The 20,878-nt window shown below is 35.4% G+C and overlaps 4 protein-coding genes across 7 annotated transcripts; 3 read left to right on the top strand and 1 right to left on the bottom strand.

The window, feature by feature from the left end:
• The first annotated feature begins 590 nt into the window (after positions 1-590).
• On the top strand, positions 591-5,828 carry LOC120208085 (CAAX prenyl protease 1 homolog). 2 transcript variants are annotated; one of them, XR_005524266.1, is made up of 16 exons: positions 591-703; positions 1,807-1,954; positions 2,068-2,152; positions 2,236-2,331; positions 2,430-2,495; positions 2,635-2,733; positions 2,915-3,028; positions 3,129-3,239; positions 3,519-3,581; positions 4,272-4,364; positions 4,710-4,823; positions 5,051-5,122; positions 5,231-5,296; positions 5,443-5,560; positions 5,594-5,677; positions 5,716-5,828. XR_005524266.1 is itself a non-coding variant. In XM_039207442.1 (14 exons), the coding sequence occupies exons 1-14, from the start codon at positions 673-675 to the stop codon at positions 5,557-5,559; spliced, it is 1,275 nt and encodes a 424-aa protein (XP_039063373.1). In that variant the 5' UTR covers positions 591-672; the 3' UTR covers positions 5,560-5,828. The 2 variants fall into 2 exon arrangements, 1 of the variants encoding a protein (XP_039063373.1); XM_039207442.1 differs by having other exon boundaries at positions 5,443-5,828.
• Positions 5,829-8,799: 2,971 nt separating this feature from the next.
• LOC120208086 (protein BPS1, chloroplastic-like) lies at positions 8,800-11,132 on the top strand. Of its 2 annotated transcripts, none has more exons than XM_039207443.1 (2): positions 8,800-8,889; positions 9,848-11,132. In XM_039207443.1, the coding sequence occupies exon 2, from the start codon at positions 9,861-9,863 to the stop codon at positions 10,920-10,922; it is 1,062 nt and encodes a 353-aa protein (XP_039063374.1). In that variant the 5' UTR covers positions 8,800-8,889; positions 9,848-9,860; the 3' UTR covers positions 10,923-11,132. The 2 variants fall into 2 exon arrangements, with proteins under 2 accessions (XP_039063374.1, XP_039063375.1); XM_039207444.1 differs by lacking the exon at positions 8,800-8,889 and adding an exon at positions 9,087-9,187.
• A 2,090-nt stretch (positions 11,133-13,222) lies between these two features.
• Positions 13,223-15,327, bottom strand: LOC120208083 (probable polygalacturonase). Of its 2 annotated transcripts, XM_039207441.1 has the most exons (6): positions 15,250-15,327; positions 14,801-15,127; positions 14,552-14,672; positions 14,299-14,473; positions 14,144-14,214; positions 13,223-14,047 (listed from the first exon to the last, which is right to left on the bottom strand). In XM_039207441.1, exons 1-6 carry the CDS (start codon positions 15,256-15,258, stop codon positions 13,338-13,340), a joined length of 1,413 nt encoding a protein of 470 aa, XP_039063372.1. In that variant the 5' UTR covers positions 15,259-15,327; the 3' UTR covers positions 13,223-13,337. The 2 variants fall into 2 exon arrangements, with proteins under 2 accessions (XP_039063372.1, XP_039063370.1); XM_039207439.1 differs by lacking the exon at positions 15,250-15,327 and having other exon boundaries at positions 14,801-15,175.
• A 3,195-nt stretch (positions 15,328-18,522) lies between these two features.
• On the top strand, positions 18,523-20,223 carry LOC120208082 (probable receptor-like protein kinase At5g24010). The gene has a single exon (XM_039207438.1). It carries the CDS (start codon positions 18,613-18,615, stop codon positions 20,032-20,034), a length of 1,422 nt encoding a protein of 473 aa, XP_039063369.1. The 5' UTR covers positions 18,523-18,612; the 3' UTR covers positions 20,035-20,223.
• Positions 20,224-20,878: the final 655 nt, after the last annotated feature.

Below are 20,878 nucleotides of genomic sequence, written 5' to 3'. Positions count from 1 at the left end.
GGATGCCGAAGAATAAGGAAAAAAATTACACCTAAGGGGCTCGTGGACTTTCTCATTTGCTAAAACGAAACAAGTACAAATAAGTGCTGAATTTTACTGAGAAGACACTTGAGAAATCTATGGGAAATTCCTTCTTTCTTCTTCTAATTGGATTTGCTGATTTTTTTCTCGTTGTCGAACACGCTCAATAAAGTTCTTGTTGAAAAGTTTTTGCTTAAAGTTCTCCTTTCTGGTACGTGCACTGATATTCATTATCCCCTTATTGTAAGGGTATTATTTTTTTTATTAAATTAAAGTGATTACAAAATAGTATATGTTGTAAATACTTTTAATTATTTAACAATAAACGTTTAATCATCATGATACTGTTGTTGGTGATCAAACTTATAGTCTCAAAAAACAACAATAATTCATTTAACTACTGAGTTGATTCGTGCCGACGCTAATTATTTTTCCAAAAATGAATTTAACGTTTTCACTAATGTTTTTTTTTTTTTTGGAGATCAGAAACCGGATGGTGATTTTCGGGTCGAACGCGGGTTTTAAAACCGTACCCGTATAGAGACCATTTATATTATATAAATCGCAGAGACTTAAGTCCGTATCAAAAACCCTTCCTATCTTTCTCTACCGATTTATCCCTTTGGATTCTGAATTCTTCATCGACACGACATGGCTTTTCCTTACATGGAAGCTGTTGTTGGTACGCTCTTCTTCCTTGTTCTCTTTTTAGCTTGAATCCATTTCTTTTATTTCCAGATTTATATTCCTGTCAAAACTCGTCTTTCCCACACTATTTGTCCCGATATTAGCATATTCTTGCTTTTTTTTTGTTCTGAAAAATTATGGTTCGGGTTTAAAATATTAGATTTTTACGTTTTCACATGGGCATTTTCCCTTATATTATTTTCTTGTCTCACTACTCTGCTTATGGGTACCACTTCTTTTTCTGTTTATATGATTTTGAATAGAATAGTTAAAATATATTTTTCCCAGTTTCAGTTATGTGTTTTCTTTGATCTGTAATGATTGAAAATTCTAGGTTTTGAAGTTGGCTTTTAAGCATCTTTCAAGCTCCTTTCTTTCTTTTTTCCGTTTCACATATATAAAATATAAAGGAAATATATAGAAATGAGTTAATTGTGTTAATAGTTTCTGTAAGTATCCTGTTTGTGATTGACCGAAGGGGAAGGGGGTCGATCTACTAACTAAGTAGCTTGCAAGTTGCTGGTAACTGTGTAATCGTCATAATGAAGTTTTTCCTATGAAAGAATCAAAATATATATTTGCATTTACGCCATATTGAGGTGTTTTGTGTTCTTGGGCATGTGGATGCTTTTGTAATTTTGGTCATGCTTATTATGTTTGTATCTAAGTCCTTGGAGTTTATCTTCCTGTTGATTGCTAAAAACCTTTGGAACAGTAGTTAAAGTACAATTCCAACTATTTAGACAGATCATGTTTGTGGAAACTGTTGGTTGAACTGAATATAGCATAGCTTATTGGTTTTTGGGTCCAATGATTTGTAAGATAATGAACTTTCAATCTCTGCATAATTGTTTCCTTTTCTTTTGCATTTCACTTAAATGCAATCCGTTTGGATTTCACTTTTTTATGTTTATTAAGGACTGTGTTGTGAAAAGTACGAGGCAGATTGTGGGATTTGTTTATCACTTTGTTGTCAGCGTTCTTAAAGAAAAGATTTTGCTCTTTATGATTGTCCTGATTTGATGGTTTTGCCATTTAGAGTTTGTAATTGTGCTATGTGCTTTTTTCTCTCCCTGATTTACCCACTATTATTTGCAGGTTTTATGATTTTAATGTACCTCTTTGAAACTTATCTGGACTTACGGCAACATGCTGCTCTCAAATTGCCTACACTTCCAAAAACATTGGAAGGAGTAATCAGCCAAGAGAAATTTGAAAAATCCCGAGCCTATAGTCTTGATAAGAGGTTGGTTTTGTTGTTTCTATCGATCATTTCCAAGATTACATCATCAGGGACCAATAAAGCTTCCTTTTGACTTGATCTGACATTACCTGTAATGCCTCTCCCTTACTTTTCAGCCACTTCCATTTTGTTCATGAGTTTGTGACAATCTTGATAGACTCGGCAATTTTGTTCTTTGGCATACTACCTTGGTTTTGGAAGGTGAATTGTTTGGTGTTTATTTAGTGGATCATTCTTTTTGTTGATTTTCACTATCTTGTATATTTAATTGTTATTTATTGCAGAAGTCAGGAAATTTCTTGCCTTTAGTTGGTCTAAATGAAGAGAATGAAATACTGCATACTCTTTCGTTTTTGGCTGGTGTTATGATATGGTCACAGGTGAACTCGGGATATTCCCTTGACTTCTGGATCCTTTCAACAATCATCACTTTGAATAAGATAACATTGACCCTTTATTCTGTGATTTTATAATGCAGATCACTGACTTACCCTTTTCTCTTTATTCAACTTTTGTGATCGAGGCCCGTCACGGCTTCAATAAAGTTTGTATTCTTAATCACTAAATTTCTTTGCTATACCATTTTGTTTCCTTGTTTATTCCCTCTAATTTCTAGGAACATTTGTTATTTTTAGATTACCCTTATCTTTCTGTTCCTAACTATATTCTCATTTCTTTGTCAGCAAACAATATGGTTATTCATTAGGGACCTTATCAAAGGAATGTTTCTTGCTATTGTACTTGGTCCACCTATTGTTTCTGCTATTATTTGGATAGTACAGGTAAAATTTGTGCACATTTCTAGCATTTGGTTTCTTTGGTAGAACATTGCTAGTCCTTGCTGTTGTAATCAAACAATTGTTAGCTTAACAACAAGATTTTACGTTCTTAATTATTCCTTAGTTGTTTTGCTATTATGTCATCCTTTTCTCACTATGTTGAATCTTAATTCTGAGATTGCAGAAGGGGGGTCCATATCTAGCTATCTATCTTTGGGGATTTATGTTTGTCCTTTCTCTTGTGATGATGACAATTTACCCCATTCTGATAGCTCCACTCTTTAACAAGTTCACCCCTGTGAGTATTTCATGACCATTGTGTCATAGTTTCATTCAAGCGTCTTAGTTTCCCCAAATCTAATTATTTTTGTTTTGCTTGGTATGACTGTGGGAAATAGCTTCCTGACGGAGAGCTCAGGCAAAAGATTGAGAAGCTTGCTTCTTCCCTAAAATTTCCTTTAAAGAAATTGTTTGTTGTTGATGGATCCACAAGATCAAGCCATAGCAATGTAAGTATCATTGGTTGGTTCAATCGGTTGTGTTTGTAAACATTTTCATATTCTATCATTTAGGATTACATTTTGCCTTTCTTCTATAAAACCATTTATGTAAAGCTTTGAACTGATATTTATAGAATAATGATTTGTTTAGTGTGGTGGATGGCATTGAGAACAAGCCAACTGTGTCTGTTTTCAGTTTGATAATATTCGTTACTTATTCACATCATAACTGATTTCAAAAGTGACTTTTTATCGCACTTATGATTTAATGCTTTCAATGTCATGCAGGCCTATATGTATGGATTCTTTAAGAACAAGCGTATTGTCCTTTATGACACATTGATTCAGCAGGTATGGAGGATCTGATACTAAGTAAAAGTTTATTCATCTCTTATATTTGTCGTTTCATTTTTTTAAGATTTTTGTGTTGAGCAAATAATAGATGGAAACGTTCATGTTTTTATGCAGTGGAAGATTTGATATTTTTGTCTGTGTAACTTGATCACTGTCTTCAATTCATTGTGAGACACACATGACAGTGACTTGTGATGTTGATTTTTTATTGAAGCAATTAGTCTTCATTTTACCTAGTAATGCTGATTTTGTATTGAAGCTATTTTCAGTGAATATCCCTGTCTTCTAATCTTCAGTTCAGAATCAATCTCTTTTCGATATTCAACCTTGTTTATTCTGCTGTTGAGCATATAACAGTAACTTGTGCCTTTAACGTAATGCATAATTTATTTGTATAATAAGCACATTGCCTGCCAATCTCTGGAGACTTTGAGTCTGTGGCGAATGTATTCTAATATTATGCCAGTAGATTTTCCTCTTAGCAAACAATCATATAGGAACTTATACATAAGTCCATTCTATTTATCTTGATTTTGAGGATGCGTTTTGTCTTAACATGAAAGCTGCTAAATAGTTAATTTTTGCCTTTTCCAAGTTAGGAGTCGGAAAGAATGATAAATTGTCTCTGTAGTGAAGGCTCCTTTAATGTTTTGGAAAAGTCTTATTTATGCAGTTGTATTTTTGCAGTGCAAAAATGACGAGGAAATTGTTGCTGTTATTGCTCATGAACTGGGGCATTGGAAGTTAAACCATACCATGTACTCATTTATTGCTGTGCAGGTAAGCAGTGGTTGTTCTCTTGCAAGCTTTTTCTCTCTGGAGAGAAAGAAAAAACCTTTTATTTATTGTTGCCGTTATTTATTGTTGTCCGGTATCCTCCATCTAGCTCCACAAAATATTAGGAAGAAGATGAAACAAAAAAGCATGTCAACGAACCACACAAACTGCCTAAGCCTTCTAAAACAACAATGTATTCTGCTTAATATTTAGAACATGATATGTGTTTTGTCATCATATTATGCTCTACTCGACTTCTTCAGTTGGAAGTCAACATGTCTAGTTTCTTGCTTCTGTGACTAGTTCCATGCTTTGATTTATGATGCCTGCTTTTTCTTCCATAAGCAGATTCTTACGTTTTTGCAATTTGGAGGTTATACACTGGTCAGGAACTCAACTGATCTTTTCCGAAGTTTTGGGTTTGACACACAGCCTGTACTGATTGGCCTTATCATATTTCAGGTACTAAAATATCTAAACAATGTATGCGTAGTTGAAATATGTAGTCTAATAATAGGACCCACTATATAAGTACGACTAAGCTCTTATCAAGGGAGCAAACATATTTTTGCCTGTTTGATTATACATAGGATTGAAAGCTACAGACTGTTGTTCACTAATCTTTCATCATGGATGGAGAATAGCTCTTGAGTGATTAACCTTTTTTTCTGACCTTGTCATATGGACAGCATACTGTAATACCAATCCAACACCTTGTAAGCTTTGGTCTCAATCTTGTAAGCAGATCGTTTGAATTTCAGGTAACTTCCTTTTTGCAGTGAATTCTGATTTTCAGTTATGGTAGCTCTCCCTCTTTCTCATTACTTTTTAGATCGATGTTAGTGTTCAATATTCATTGCTTTATGTAGGCTGATGCCTTTGCAAAGAAGCTTGACTATGGATCTGCTTTGCGTGCCGGTCTAGTGAAGCTGCAGGTGAATTTCTGGTCATTTTGACTTCCCTTTGTTGTTTGAACTCGGGTCTACTATGTCGTTTATGAAAACTGCTCAACTTTTTTGGTGCATGTTACTAGTGAGCATACATGTTACCGAGCTGAGAGTTTTTGGTGTATAATTTTCAGGAGGAAAATCTATCAGCTATGAATACGGATCCGTGGTACTCTGCTTATCACTATTCTCATCCCCCACTCGTAGAAAGGTTGGCCGCACTTGACGAAGCGGACAAAAAGGAAGAGTGATAGGGAGGGAGAGAATATAAAAATAGGGGTTGGATGATTTCATTTGGTTGTAATATTTTGTTTGTTGATCTGTATCGGGTTGCATGGCCTCCTCACGTTGTCTCTGGTTCGGGCACACGTGAGAAAGAAAGGCTCGCCTTAGTCAGGAAGGTAAAGCTACATGGACGGAACTAAACAGAAAAAAGGGAAGAGAGAGGCGTTAGACAATGACCCAAACATATTGAATGCAATGAAACTTTGATTAATTATTATTATGTTCTCCCCATTTATCTCTCGACCATTTGATAATAAATGCTCAATTATTCTGTCATTGTAACTGGTGCTTAAATCGATAATTTCTTAGAACAATAATGGTCGTATTAATTATTGAAGTGAATTGGTTCATGCATTTTGTGTTACCTGTGAATCATAAATGGTCCCATTAATCATGAAATCACTGATATTAGATTGATTATTAATCATTTCGATATAGAGCAACGATTCATCCGGTTCGAGATAATCGCCGCTTCTAATTGGTGATTTGGAGTAATTGAGGGTAGAGAAATCATTTTTTGTTTAAATAGTATTGCACTTATATTTAAAAATACATTCGGCTTCGTAATTAAGTGTATACGATTGCAAAAAGGATATAATACTTTGAAATGGCCCAAAAAAAAACAAATAGGGTAAAAGTAAATGGAAAAGGAAAAAATAATATAAATAATTTTGAGGACCACTGAGCTGTCAAATGCTCAGTCAAATGCTTATGGGGTTATGGGGTTGCCAATATCTGTATCCTGTATGTGGGTAAAATTGCAATTAAATTTCAGAATTATGAATGTAAAGCAGGGGATGTGAACTTCTGATATGATGATGAGGGAACTAATCCTTCTGTAGTGCCTAAAGTGAGGTAATGGTGCATAGCAAAATTGGCTCCACAGGCGAGAAGAGAAAAAAAGAATAATTTGTTAGGTCATCTATAAAATTAATTTGGGATTTACGGCAAATCTTACGGAAGGAGAATTCGTCACATCCACGTAACGAGTTTACCCAAATAATATTTTTTGTTCAAACTCGTTACGTCGACGTGATAAGTTTTAAAAATATATATAATCTTTACATTAGAATTTGTCAAGTCAAGCGATAAATTTCAATAAAAAAATGTTTTATTGGAACTCGTCGTGTTCACGTGCCGAGCTCCAAATTATTGTATCAAATATTGTAGATCCAAAATTAATTTAGAGACCCCCTAATATGCCATTTTTTCGCCGACCAAATGAGCCAACTTTACCCAATTTGGGGCTTATGGTAACTTGCCAAATTTATATGGGAATTATCATACCATAAGAGGAAGGGTCCCAATATGGGGCTAAGTAGATTTTGTACGTTTAAGTATTCTATAGTTTTAACTCTCGATTGAATTTAAAATTAATTCAGATCGAAATCTATTTAAAAGGAATTTAATATTATTTTGTCTTTCACAAGACTCGCATCACTTAACCTAATATACCTTTAATTTTCGCTTCCCTTTACCTCCTATATGTGAAAAGTTGATATCCACTTGGTGGAGGATCTTATTGTTTACTACTCCAAAGAATCAACATTGAGGAGGAGTCTTAGAGATCCCTTCGACATAAGAAAAATAAGTACTTTTTACTCATTAATCATATATATATTTGGTAAAGAACCGAGTAAAAATAAATATTGTTCGATCGATACATGTTTATGTTCATTTATCAAGTTTAAAGGTAAATGAGTAGCAGTTCATTTACAGCCATAGATCTTATGCAACCGCTATTACTCCCGCTTCATGTACTTGGATTTCTACGTCCATTTTAAGAGCTTTCCGATCCATTTTTAATTCACGACTAATTTAAGAAAAATGAACATGATAAATGTGCGTTATTTATTTTAGGATATTTTTTTAATTAAAAACAGCGTTCGCCAATGCTGACCATTTCTGAAAAGGGAGAAAAAAATAAAAAAAAATTAGATTGCCGTGCTTTAATGGTTATGTTATTGTTTTGGAACGAAGAACCCGTCAAGCTTGGCTTTCTATTTTTATTATTATTTTTCTGTTAATTAAGTAAGTCTTAAAAATGCATTTCGTATTCGTTTTTAATTTGATTATTTAATAAAAGAATTAAAGAATTTATTGTTTTTAAATTGATATCGAAACTAAAATTTCTTTCAGATATAATAAAAATACAAAGAGAGATTGGTGATAATTTCGATTTATGATGACACTGGTTAAATTGGTATTTTATATTTATTAAATTTTAAAATATAATTAATTAATTAATTAATATATCCCATTTTCGTAATTAAGGAAAAAAATCATACTAAACGCAGCCTATTTGTAGTTTGTACCCGCTGGGTTTTCGTAATATACTAAGGGTGCGTTTGGTTCACGGAATGTAAGATTACCAGTGGGAATAAAAGATTACCAGAGAATAGGATTACTGGAAATATTGTATTTTGTGTTTGGTTGGTTTAGCAGGAATGTAAGATTACCGTGTTTGGTTAAAGGAATTAAAGATTATTGGAATGTATATATAACTAAATTATCCTTATTATATTTGTTTTTTAACAAGTTGAAAAATATTTATATATTTTATTTAAAAAATTTAAATTCATAAAATTTATATAATTTTTTTTACAAAATTGAAAATATAAAAAAGTTTAATGAAAGGGTAAAATTTTATTTTAATCCCTGAACTTCATATAAAATTTTAATTATAGAATTATTTTTGTAAATCTAAAATAGTTTAAGGATAAATTTATAATTTAACCTTCGTAGAATTTTTATTATTCAATGAAAGAATAAATATATTTTTGCAAAGAATTTTTTAAGGGCATTTTAGTCTAAAACGTCGGTAATCCAATAATACCTAAGGAAAGGGAGGTAATGACATTCCCGGTAATATATCCAAAAAATTTACTATTGATAATATAAGATTATCGAGAATGACATTCCCTATCAACCAAACGAAAAATGTGAATTTCATTACCATGAGAATCTTAAATTCCACCGACCAAACAAACTCTAAAAAAGGCTTTGTTAAATAGAGCTGACGTGTGGAGTTTGGTCCGTTGAAAGATAAATTCTAGCCGACGGCCTTTATGTAAGACAAAAACGACAATATCTCCCATTTCTCCCCAATCATTGTCCTCCACGTATGTATTCTGTGACAGAATACTCGTGACAGGCAGTGGTTAAATCAATACTCTCATCAACCACTACATATTTGATATTTCCAAGGCGGAATTTCAACGGAAAGACCAAACCAAATACCCAATACGCGTTCGAAGATTTCATAGAAATTTCCTGATTACGAAGTACTAAATCAGGTGGAATTCTCTATTTTCATTTCCGTTGTGTTTACTTTTCTTTAGATCGCTTCAATTATCTGTTCTCTGTGCGATTCTAAAGAAACGCAAATTATTTATTCTATTATGAGATGAAGATTGTTAGGTTTAGGCTTATGATTTGTTTCTGTTCCTTTTTTGCTTCTTTTTATTTCGATAAAATTTTGTAGTTGAGGAATCTTAGTTTTAGGTTGTCATTTTTAATCTTCAGTTCCTAACAAGGTCCTATCAATTTGTCGAGAGTTTTCACTTCTGTTCGGATTTAAGGATCTAATACTGGGTAAGGTTATATATATATATATATATAATTGGTTATTTACTTTCAGATTTGTTTGACTTTATGTTTGCGGATATATTTGTGATAGTTTTTATTAGATCTGGCTTTAGTTTACGTGTTTATGACTTCGGATGTTAAAGATTTGTTTCAAATATGTGGTTTCAGTGTTTTCTTGGACGACCATAAAGGAAATGAAGGTAATCAAGGAGATATTGGCTTGCTGCCTTGACTTGATTGTTTTCAAACATGTCTCCTTATTTTACTGTTTCACCATATCTTTTGCATATATTGTCATGATTTTGGTGTAAAACAATTGGTCTTTACTGGGGTTAATCGTTTTTCTTAATCCACAAAATTCAGCTAATCTAATTGATTATGAATTTTGATGTTTATGTGGTATAGTCTCGATGTAGGGTTCAACTTAATTTGCCTTCTGATTAGAAACAAGTGGGGTTTTGGGAGGAACTCCCTTATTGTTGTGTTCTGGAACTAATGGTTAATTGTAGTTATGGAGATTATGGTTTTAAAGCTTCTGTGCTTTAATTATAAAGATGATTACTTATGGCAACTTCTGGGTGTTTTTGTCTATTATAACCCATGGGATTATTAATGTGATTTGAGTTTGAGTTCTGATGATTGGATTTGTTCTTTTAATTTTTGCAGTTAATACGTCAAGATGAGTCGTCCTCAGGAACCAAATCGCCCTTTCTTCCATTTTGGAAATCCTTTCCGAATGATACCACCTAAGAGTTCTCAGTTATCTCCAAGACTTCTTTCTTTATTGAACACTTTTGAGGCCACCTTATCAGGGAGGCTGGAAAAACTTGTGCCCAAGGATAAGGGTGATATCCTCAGCTTGTCATGGATGAAATTGGCAATGGAGTCACTTTCTGAGATCCATTGTGACATAAAAAACCTGATAACTGAGCTTGACCTCCCTGTGACTGATTGGGATGAAAAATGGATGGATGTTTACCTGGATATTAGTGTGAAGCTGCTCGACATTAGTAATGCTTTTACCTCTGAGCTTACACGCCTCAACCAAGGCCATCTCATGCTTCAGTTTGTCTTGCATAAGTTGGAGTCCGACTCCCCAGAGCAGTTCACACGGGCCTCTTCCTCACTTGATAGCTGGAAACAGCACATTAGCTCCAAAAACCCGAGAGTTGAAACTTGTCGGCCGATCTTGGACAACCTTGTGGAATCACTGAACTTGCCAAAGGTTAGGAACTCTTCTAAAGGAAAGGTGTTGATGCGAGCTATGTATGGAGCTAAGGTGGCAACAACATACATTTGTAGTGTCTTTGCTGCTGCTTTCTCTGGTTCTTCCAAGAATTTGTTAGACTTAACTGTTCCTAATACACTACCATGGGCACAAGTTTTTTCAGTTGTTCAAACTACCTTGAATGTTGAAATAAGAAATATATTTTCTTGTGGAGAATTTACAGTTCTAAGAGAACTGGAGGCTGTTGATGCATGTGTCAAGAAGTTGTTTACTTTGCTCCAAGTTGGAGTGGGTCCTAGTGAACGGGAGTCATTCAAGAATTCTGTTTCGGATTTGAGAACAACGGAAGAGAAACTAGCACAAGGGCTGGATAATCTTTCAAAGGCAATAGATAGCTTTTTCAAGGTAGTTTTGACAGGGCGTGATGCATTGCTTTGTAATCTGAGAAAGGCTGGTGATGCTGCCCCGAATTCGATGATAAGAAAAAATGTAAAAGTGCAACCTGCGAGGTGAATCATATGAATGTAATGAAGTTATACCCTTCTGTATACAGATTGTTTAGGTATGAGGCCTTATGTTTTCTAACCAGTCGACATATACAACCGTTGGGTTATGCTAGTATGAGTTGTGATGTGGTGTATCATGATAGTAGTCGATTGGTTGTACATGTATCCTTGTCATCCTATATTAGAAATTATATAAAAGGCTCATATTTCTTTGCAAGTGTTCAGCACTCACTATAAATTTTCATTCGCTTAAGCATAGCGTTGATTGATGAGTTCCTAATTTACCTTTTCAGTTATTGGCATGCATACTGTATGATATTGGATGACTGATGAATTCTTAGTGCAGTTCGTTCTTATCAATCTGTAATGCTTATAATCCTGCCACAATTGCATTGAATATATATATATATATATATTTTTTTTTTTTGATAAGAATTGAAGGCCTCGTTAAAAACTCTCTTTATGATTAATGGAACTCTTAAATGAGCCCTTTAATCAACGGAATGAAGAAAAAAATGCCTTATACTTCATTAATAATAAAAAAGGATACATAAAATTTAAAACATCTATAATAACCCCTTACAAAACAACCCGACAACCAAAAACAAATATCCCTAACAACAACATTGTTGTACTTGGCCTATTCCAGCCTTAGCTAAGCAATCTCCCTCTATATTAACAGTCCTAGCAACCCATCTAATTACACCCTCCGATTCTTTAAGCCTATCAACAATGTCCTTGACAATTATTACAAACACATATGGACATTTTTCAACATTCTTAACCCATTCCACTGCCATCACTTACAATTATCAACCGACCCTTAATACACCCTCGAAAAGAATTGAAGAAAGATAAACCCTTTTGAACTGCCTTTAGCTCCATCAAAGTAGGTGGACCTGGGCCAGAAGCCTCCTGGAAAGAACCTAAAATCGAACTTGCATCATCTCTTAAAATACCAGTTATTTCACTTCTCTTACAGTCACCGCTAATTGCAGCATCAACATTCATTTTAATGAATCCCTTAGGAGGAGGGGACCAAGAAAGCTTAGAGACAATCGATTTGTTGAAGGATGAACAAAAATCCCCTAGGGAGGGGTCATTGATTAGAGAGTCCTTGGGATAAAAATCTCTTTGAACTTGACTAAAAACCAAGAAGTAAGCCTAAATCTTGCTAAGAAAAATAAGTCGGACTGGTCTATCTTCCCTCTTTCGAACACAATGTCATTCCTGAATTTCCAAATAGTCCAAAGGACGACAGCTGGAATAAAGGGCCAAATAACATAATTAGATTTCAATTCTTCCCAAGCTAGAAGAAAGCTCTGAGCATTTTCATGAAAAATCGAACTGAGTCTCCAAAACTTCATGAATTTGTTCCATAATGACCACGCAACAGAACAAGAAAAGAATAAATGAGAGGAAGATTCATTCGCCAACTTTCACAGTGGACATAAAACATCCTCAATTCCCAAAACCCCTCTTTTAACCAATTCTGTCTTCACTGCCAGCTTCTGAAGAACCACCTGCCACATAAATGACTCCACTCTTGGAGGCACCAATCCTCTCCGCATGATGTTCTTCCAAAAATGAACATCCTCCGAACCCAAAGAACACACCTTAACACATGAACTAACAGAATAGACACCAACCTCATTACCTTTCCAGATCAGACCATCATTGGACACTTTAGACAGACTGAATATAGAGATGGTTGACATCAAATTTGACCATTGTTCAAATTTCCAACCAATCAAATTTCTTCTCAACTGTACATTCCAAAACCAGCCCATTAACTAAACTCACCGAACTCAATTAATTTGTCACTCTTGTTTGAAGAAATGGAAAACAGTCAAGGGAAAATAACCTTGAGCGGAGAGTCCATCGCCCAAAGGTCTTGCCAAAACCGAATTAGCTCTTCATTACCAACTTGAATTCTACACATGCTTCAAAACTTAGAACCAAATGAGTCTTCTTTAGAACATCTTCTGTACATTCCAAAACCGAATTGCATTGAATATTTAGAACATCTACTCTCTGTATGTTCAAGGGATATAATGCAAGAATTGATGAAGGCAGCTATTAGCTTTTTGAGATGAACTCTGACGTCGTTGGAATGGAAATACAAACAACTATGGTATGAATTGTGAAGCCTTTGCCAAAGGCTAATTTATCGGATTTGGCGAAATTGATGTTCGGTGTGAGATTAGATACTACTGTGGCGGGAAAAGCGAGAAGACATTTAACCAAGCACGTGATCATGGATTAGATACCACATTCGTCGATGAGAATTCATTTGATTTATATTACATGAAATGTGACACTTTCATAAAGTAAATTAAGATACAGAAATTTGAAAGCTCTCAACTCTGAGAGCACTTTAGTACTGATAGCTACCAACTTGGTTTACTTTGCTAGCATCAGATCACACGTAATTCATCCTTAGGGTACAACTTTTGAGCACCACTTGATCAATAGACAAAGGCTCTGCCGGAAAGTCGCAAGCCTTGAGTTTCTCCGGCCCTTGATCCGGTAGTAGTTCACATGGCCGAGGACTTACTCCACTCGTGATCCCATCAACGTCGGTGCAAGTCCACGGCACCTTCTTAGCCTTAGGTGCCATTCCGATCGTGACATTTGATATGCAGATTTGAGTAAAAGGGTCTCCTTCGATCCCTTCCAACCTAGCCGCCATCGACACGTTATCCGCCACGACGTCTCTATAATTGATCCCTTGAATCACCGGTAATGCATTGGGGTCATAGTGATTATCGGCATGTGCTTTGTAGGTCCCCGTCATCCAAAACACCCATTTCATGGTATGCAGAGTCATTCCCTTCACATATATGTCTTTCACGAATCCGCCCCTTCCTCTAGCAGTCTTGATCCTGACCCCGGATTCCGTATGGATGGCCGTGATGTCTTGGGCCCTCACGTCCTGGATCCCACCCGACATCTCGCTTCCCAACGCGATGGCCGCGCTGTAAGGAGAAATGCATGTGAGCCTCCTAATGACCAATTGTTTGGTCGGCATCCCGAATGAAATCCCATATTCATCCCAACCACTCTTCACTGCTATACAGTCATCCCCAGAAACTATGTAGCTGTCTTCAATTCTAATATTTGTGCAAGAATCTGATCATCAAATTCAAACAAAAAGTAATTAGACATTAACAACCTAAATTTCTTTAAAATCATTGTTGGCTTGAAACCAAAAAAAAAAAACCATACCTGGATTGATACCATCTGTGTTTGGAGATGTAATAGGAGCAATAATGGTAATGCCTTGTACAAGAATGTTACTGCATCAAATAATGAAGGAAAAAAACAGAGGTCAACCAATCATGTCCCTTTTTTGCCACGTGGACGTCTGTGATTGAAGATACCTGCTATAAACTGGATGAACATTCCACGATGGAGAGTTGAGAAGGGTTACATTGGAAATCTGGATATTGTCCGAGTACATGAATTCGATCAGGTAAGGTCGGGTGTATTTCAGTTTTCCCTTGTGGAAACTTTGCCACCAGAATGCACCTTGACCGTCGATTGTACCATTGGCCCCTGATTATTACAGCATAAACAGATTTATTATTGTAAAATGGATACTGATAAATGTGTAAGCACAGCTTAAGAATCTACCTGTGACAATTACATCAGTGAGATTAGTTCCAAATATAAGGCTGGCAAACCTTCCACCGGCTGCATCCCTTCCTCGACCGTAAGACGGCAACGCCTTCAAAACGGGCCATTCGTTCATGTCCTAAACCAGTTCATTAGCCATAAAAGTTAGATATAACCGTTTATAAGTCCAATTTACGAGCTTCGAGTGTCGCGGCAAATGGACCGACGAGGTACTCTCGACATGAAATTCGACGTAGGGAACCAAACCTGAGAAGCCAAGAGAACAGCATCTTTGTGAAGATAGAGAGTGAAATGGCTGGTGAGGCTAAAGCTCCCAGTCAGCCATTGTCCAGCAGGAACATAGAGCTGAGCCCCGCCATCGGATGCATACTGGCTCAGATGATTAACTGCATCTTGAAATGCTTTGGTGTTCGATGTTTTACCGTCACCGCTTCCGCCGAAATCCGTTATCGATGCAGTGTGTCCTCTGCAACTCATAGCTGTGTACTCAAAGGACTCCAACACCCTTCCTTTCCTGGCCTCAGCTCCTAATATTAATGGCACCAACACAAGTACCATGGACATACTGGTTACCTGCAAGATCAACAAGGCAAAGTAAGTACACATTGTATGTCAAGGAACATGAAATAGTTCGGAAACAAAGACCAGAAAATCATTTGTTTTTGTTTGTAAATGAAGGACTCATTCTTACTTACCAACTCCATTGTTGGAAAATGATTTTGTTGATACGGGAAGAGAGACAAATGGAGTAATATATATGACGTGGAGGTAGCACTCTTGTGTACAAAGGGCATTATGTGAGAGTGAGACTTTCTTTACACTGTTTTCTTTTTATCTTGTGAACAAAAATAGGAGTTTTGGTTTTTTGCTGCTTGGCCTGTAGTGTCGGAGAGTGAGTGAATGGGTCCACTTATTGGGTTATTGATGTCACTTTCCTTGGAATTGGCGTAATTTTTTTTTATCTCGTGAGTACCTTTGCACTCTTGCCTCTACCCCACCACCATTGCCTACCCATTCACGGGTGAATATTATAACGAAATTAGGTCGGCCCATTCACTCGAGAAGAACAGTTATACAGTTTCCTTAAAAAATTATAAATTTATAAATTAAATATTTTTTATTCATAATGTATTTTTATTCCTTTAAATTTTATAAATTCATCTATAATATAAAATAAAGTAGTATTAATTTTAAATACTCAATCATTCTTCTACGATAACTGATACTTGAACTCATAATTTTTAAGAATGACAATTATTTTTTAATTACTGAAATAATTTGATCCGTATTACTATTTTTTAGTTAAAAAGATTAGTAAGAGAATAATTTGAAGAGAGAGGGGGTGCATTTACGGTTGAAAAAGAAGAACCTTTTGGCATCTTCTTACAAAATGTATGAATGTGAAAAAGCGATGTTCACATGAGTCCCATTCTATTGCAAGACATATGCTTTGTCTCATCCTCATTCAAGATGCAGTTTTCCTTTTCGGCACTATATCCATTCTTGTCTCAGAAAATACTGTGAGCTATTGGGTGAACCATTATCCCTTACCCGTGCCCTCTCTTCTCAGAAAATAAATAAATAAATAAATAACATCCCTTTATTATCTGATATCAAATTCCAGCGTCTGAAATGAAAGGAACCCCAAACACACCAGTGTGTTGCATAACACTCAACTTCCCAAATTCAATTATTATATAGTTCACGTGAGCGGCTCTAGTCAGGTTCAGGGTTGGGTGTTTTCTCAACCCTAATTCACGAAAAATTATTAGATGAATTTAACTCGTCACGTCAGAACCCAAAATTTTAATATTTTTTCTTAAAAATAATGAATATGTAAAAAAAATTATTTTCTTTTAATACATATTAAAATAAATATAGCATTTTTCCTAAATAATGATTATTCGTGATTCTAACCAATAAAATTCATCAATCTCTTTTTTTTTCGAGGTGATTTTTCATCTCTTTTCTACATGTAAATAAAGGGTATGTAATTATTTAAAATTACTTTAAAATAGATTAATTTTATTTATTGAGACCGTTAATAATATAATAAACCATTAAATCGGATCTATCAAATAATTTCTTTTTATTCACAGACTAGACTAGAATATCGTTTGAATGTTTATAATCCTCAGCAACCACAATCTGCCACCAATAAGGAGCCTGTATCTTTATTGACTTATTACTATGGCAGGCAATTGTTATATTTCAATGTTAATCAAATTAATAGCACATAATTTTAAAAAACAATCAATATTTTACAGTAAATGGGATATAAAGTGAGATAGTAGATCGTTGGAGAGACGAAGATTTGTTTCTAAACTATTTATATTTTTTGTTTCTTTTTATTTTTGAATAAATATATTTAGATTCAAGATTTTTAGAAGGAATCAATTGAACAAGACTAATCGACTCTTTTTATCTTTATTTTTAGAAGGAATCAATTGAAAATCTTTAATGGGAGATTCACCCATCAGAACTATGAATGCGACTCGGGTCTGTCCAGATTAGTCAAGACAAAATTTAGAACCGAAGGGCAACCAATATGTATATATATATATATGATTATTATTTCATTCACTTGTAATGGGAAAACATATTCCATAAGTATATTTATTTAAATGTAATTTGATATATTTAAATATTTTAAATTTAAATTATATTTTAAATCCTAAACATTAAAACTTAAACTATAAATTCTAGTTATTGAATCTCATTCAAAACTTCAAACTCCAATTCCTAAAGATTATAACTTTAGCCTTGAACATAAAATATGACAACATTAGAACTCCCCTTGTGGGATTTCCCCCATGATCAATGCATGAAATAATTTTTCATATATAAGGCTATGATCTACTTAAACAATGTAAAATTTAACAGTTTTACACAGTTTTTGAATTGTTCGATTAGCTGAGTTTAATGACTGAGATTAAAATATTTAAATTTAAGGACAATTCACTTATTTCTTTCATTAAAACTCTTCTCATTTGTTATTTTTAATCTCATTCATCTATTTATCACTTAGCTAACGATTCAGTAAAACTTTTAAACTTTACATTGTGTCAACAAATATTATCTTAGATATATATAAACATATGGTTGAGATTAACAATAAGAAATAATGGAAATTTTACAGAAAAAGTGAATTATCTTCAAATTTAAAAGTTTTAATCTCAATCATTAATCGAGTTAATATAATGATCCTAAAATATATAAAATTTAAAAGTTTTGTACCGTATAAGTAAACTCTAACTTCATATAAATATTAGGGTTAATTAGAAAATAAGTGTCTAAACTATACTACTTTTAAAATTACCTTGTCACTTAAAGGAGTTTTTAACGGCTGTCATAGTCGGAGCACCTAAAGTGATAACATTTGCAACATCAGACACCTGGATGAATTGAAAAAAATTCAAGCACATATTTAGAAAAAAACGGTGTAGTTCGGGTACTTATTTTCTAATTAAACCTAAATTGATAGAATGCATTAATTCAAATTCTTTGAGTGTATTTTAGACCAATAAAACTGACCCAATTGTTATTGTAACCCAGCCTAATTAAAATTTATTAAAAAGGGGCCTTAAGTTTGGTTAGACTTAGGAATGTAGGTTGAGTTACAGGCCCAAACAAATGTACATAGGACAAGTCCATGAAAATTGGGACCAGTGCACCACATAGGGAATCTAAATTGGATCATTAAGTTAATCACAACTTTCCATTTAAAACAGGTTACTTTCACAATTGCCTTGGTTTGATCTTTCCAATTGGCTGGGTGTAGCCGATAAACAGATACAAGACACTAGAAATTAAGTTGAACGTCCAAATGGAGTAAAGTATAAACTATGGGATGTGGTGTGTTTTTTCTGAAACGAAGGATTATTTGGGTGGATTGCTTACCCCTTCAGCAACGCGCTTTCCTCACCTACTCCATCCCTTAAGCTATAAAAAGAACCGACAGCTGTCTTCACTCGTTCAAACATCGCGATAACTCAGCTCGAGTCACATCTACTTTCGCTTCCTCTCATGCTTCTTTGATCAGTGAATCGGTTTCTCCCATGGAAATTTTACGTATGAGATCGGCTTTCTCTTTCTTCCTTCTCTACTTCTTCCTTTTTTGTGATATTTCTTTGTCTTTCTCTCCGGTGGACCATTATCTAGTCAATTGTGGCGCCTTCCTGGACTCCACCGTAGACAATCGCCGCTTCGTGTCTGACTCGCACGATTCAACTCACGCGCATCTCTCTTCACCTCAGTCGTTCTCACTCTGTGCCGGGACTTTACTGCCGGCTCTGCCTCCGATCTACCACACCGCCAGAGTTTTCAAGGCGCAATCGAAATACGTTTTCGATGTCAAAGATCCAGGGACACATATGGTACGTCTCCATTTCCACCGATTCAGTACACCACAATTGAATCTCGTTGACTCTCAATTTCACGTTTTGGTTAATGGGTTGGTGGCTTTGACCAATTTTAGTGGCGGGAATTCGTTGGGTCCTAGGGTTACAGAATATCTGCTTTGCGTTCATTCAGAAAAGCTTGAAATTACTTTTGTTCCTGCTGGGAAATCGAAATTTGCCTTTGTTAATGCGATTGAAGTGATATCTGCACCTAAAGATTTGATACCGGAAACTGCTCAGTCTTTGAATGGTGATAAACTCGAGAGTTTTGAGGGTTTGAATCAACGAGCATTTGAAGTTGTTCATAGGGTAACTGTAGGGGGTGCTAAAGTTACTCCTTTTAATGATTCTTTGTGGAGAACTTGGGTGCCCGATGATGAGTACCTTAAATCGAACCAAGGATCGACCAGGGTGTATTTTAGTGGTAGTATTAAATACCAAGAAGGTGGTGCAAGCTGTGAAGTCGGTCCCGATAACGTATATAATTCGGCTCGGTTGATCGAGAGCAAGAGTGCCTCGATCCCTAATGCAATCCTTTCGTGGGAGTTTCCGGTGACTGAGGATTATAAGTATCTTGTCAGGCTCCATTTCTGTGATATTGCTAGTGTATCCCTTGGGTTGTTGTTTTTCAATGTTCATGTTAATGGACATTTGGTATTTAAGGATTTGGATCCCTCTGCTGTTACGAATTACATGTTGGCTTCCCCGTTTTATCTGGATTTTGTGGTCGATGCTGATCCTTCTAGTGTTGTGAATGTAGCAGTTGCACCTTCAAACAAGAGCATGGCACACACGGTTGATGCTATCCTAAATGGGGTGGAGATCATGAAGATGAATAATTTGATGGGTAGTTTCGACGGTAAGGTGCCTGTGGAATCGGTTTTGAAGTGTTGGCCGACAAGAAAAAGTGGTCGCATTCTGCTTCCGATGATTGCTCTCGTGTGTTTATTGTTGAGCTTATCAGTGTTCATGCGTAGGAGGGTTGATAAGGCAGATTCTGTGCCGTGGTCGAAGTTGCCTATGGAAGACCCTGAAACTACTCCAAAGAAAGGCAAGCAACAATTGCCAAGCAAAGTATAAATGCCAAGGATTCACTGGTTTTGTGATATACAAGTAATGAGTTGGGAATACAGCATACTATTGGTGTTCCCAACATATTGAAAGGTTTCTTTTGAGTTTGAATTTTAAGCCTGTGAAGTGCTTTGTGCTTGTTAATCTGTGTTTAAGCTGTGTCAACAGATATGTAATGTTATTTTGCAATTTGTAATCTGATCATGTTTGTGATTGAATCGGTGATACTGTAATGATTTATTTAATTCAATAAGCATTTCACCATAAAATCCAACTTCTTTTTACATTTTATTCGAGTATTTTTTATGTCGGGTAGAAAGAACCCGCAACCTATAACTTGGAACCAATTCGTTGCATATGGTCCAAGCCCCTTCCAACGGATAAACCTATGGCAACCATTTTAGGCCCCTACAGCTGCCTATGGCTCGCCGACATAATATCGTCTTCGTTCATCGTGTTCCTTATCTTAATCGGGATCGTCACTCGACCTCTAAGAAAGCTTTGTTGAATATTTTGGCTCTGTTTCCATAGCTGCAACAGCGAGTGCGGGGGGTCTTCTTGGAACAAGAGACTGTATGCTAGGGAAGCAAAAACAGGTGCAGAACATGGAAGGATAAAACCCCAGAAGGATCACCAAAAATGATGAGTTATAATGGTGATAGGGAATTGGAAAGCCTCCCTCACCAGTCTCTTACTGAAGTTACCAAAGTTCACTGTGGAGGGAGGCCTAACTTGAAGAGCAAGTTTCTTTTAATTTGTCATATGGTATTCACCGGTGCCTGTATTGCAGCAACTACAATTTACATTGAACCAAGCGTCGGGTTTCTTGCTAGCGGTCCAACGAAATTGAGGC

The sequence above is a fragment of the Hibiscus syriacus genome, unplaced genomic scaffold, assembly GCF_006381635.1.
Source record: "Hibiscus syriacus cultivar Baekdansim isolate YM2019G1 unplaced genomic scaffold, ASM638163v2 tig00015910_pilon, whole genome shotgun sequence".
NCBI classification, from domain to species: domain Eukaryota; kingdom Viridiplantae; phylum Streptophyta; class Magnoliopsida; order Malvales; family Malvaceae; genus Hibiscus; species Hibiscus syriacus.
This window is presented reverse-complemented; position numbering and strand designations above follow the sequence as displayed.

Bases quoted from the DNA above. Each gene is read 5' to 3' on its own strand.
- LOC120208082 (XM_039207438.1), top strand. From the start codon at position 18,613: ATGGAAATTTTACGTATGAGATCGGCTTTCTCTTTCTTCCTTCTCTAC.
- LOC120208085 (XM_039207442.1), top strand. From the start codon at position 673: ATGGCTTTTCCTTACATGGAAGCTGTTGTTG. The intron at 1,955-2,067 runs GTTGGTTTTGTT...CTTACTTTTCAG, and splicing joins GCCTATAGTCTTGATAAGAG to CCACTTCCATTTTGTTCATG. The intron at 3,029-3,128 runs GTGAGTATTTCA...TGTGGGAAATAG, and splicing joins TCTTTAACAAGTTCACCCCT to CTTCCTGACGGAGAGCTCAG.
- LOC120208086 (XM_039207443.1), top strand. From the start codon at position 9,861: ATGAGTCGTCCTCAGGAACCAAATCGCCCTTTCTTCCATTTTGGAAAT.
- LOC120208083 (XM_039207439.1), bottom strand. From the start codon at position 15,160: ATGTGTACTTACTTTGCCTTGTTGATCTTGCAGGTAACCAGTATGTCC. The intron at 14,673-14,800 runs GTTTGGTTCCCT...GAACTGGTTTAG, and splicing joins CTGTTCTCTTGGCTTCTCAG to GACATGAACGAATGGCCCGT. The intron at 14,474-14,551 runs GTAGATTCTTAA...TGTAATAATCAG, and splicing joins CACTGATGTAATTGTCACAG to GGGCCAATGGTACAATCGAC.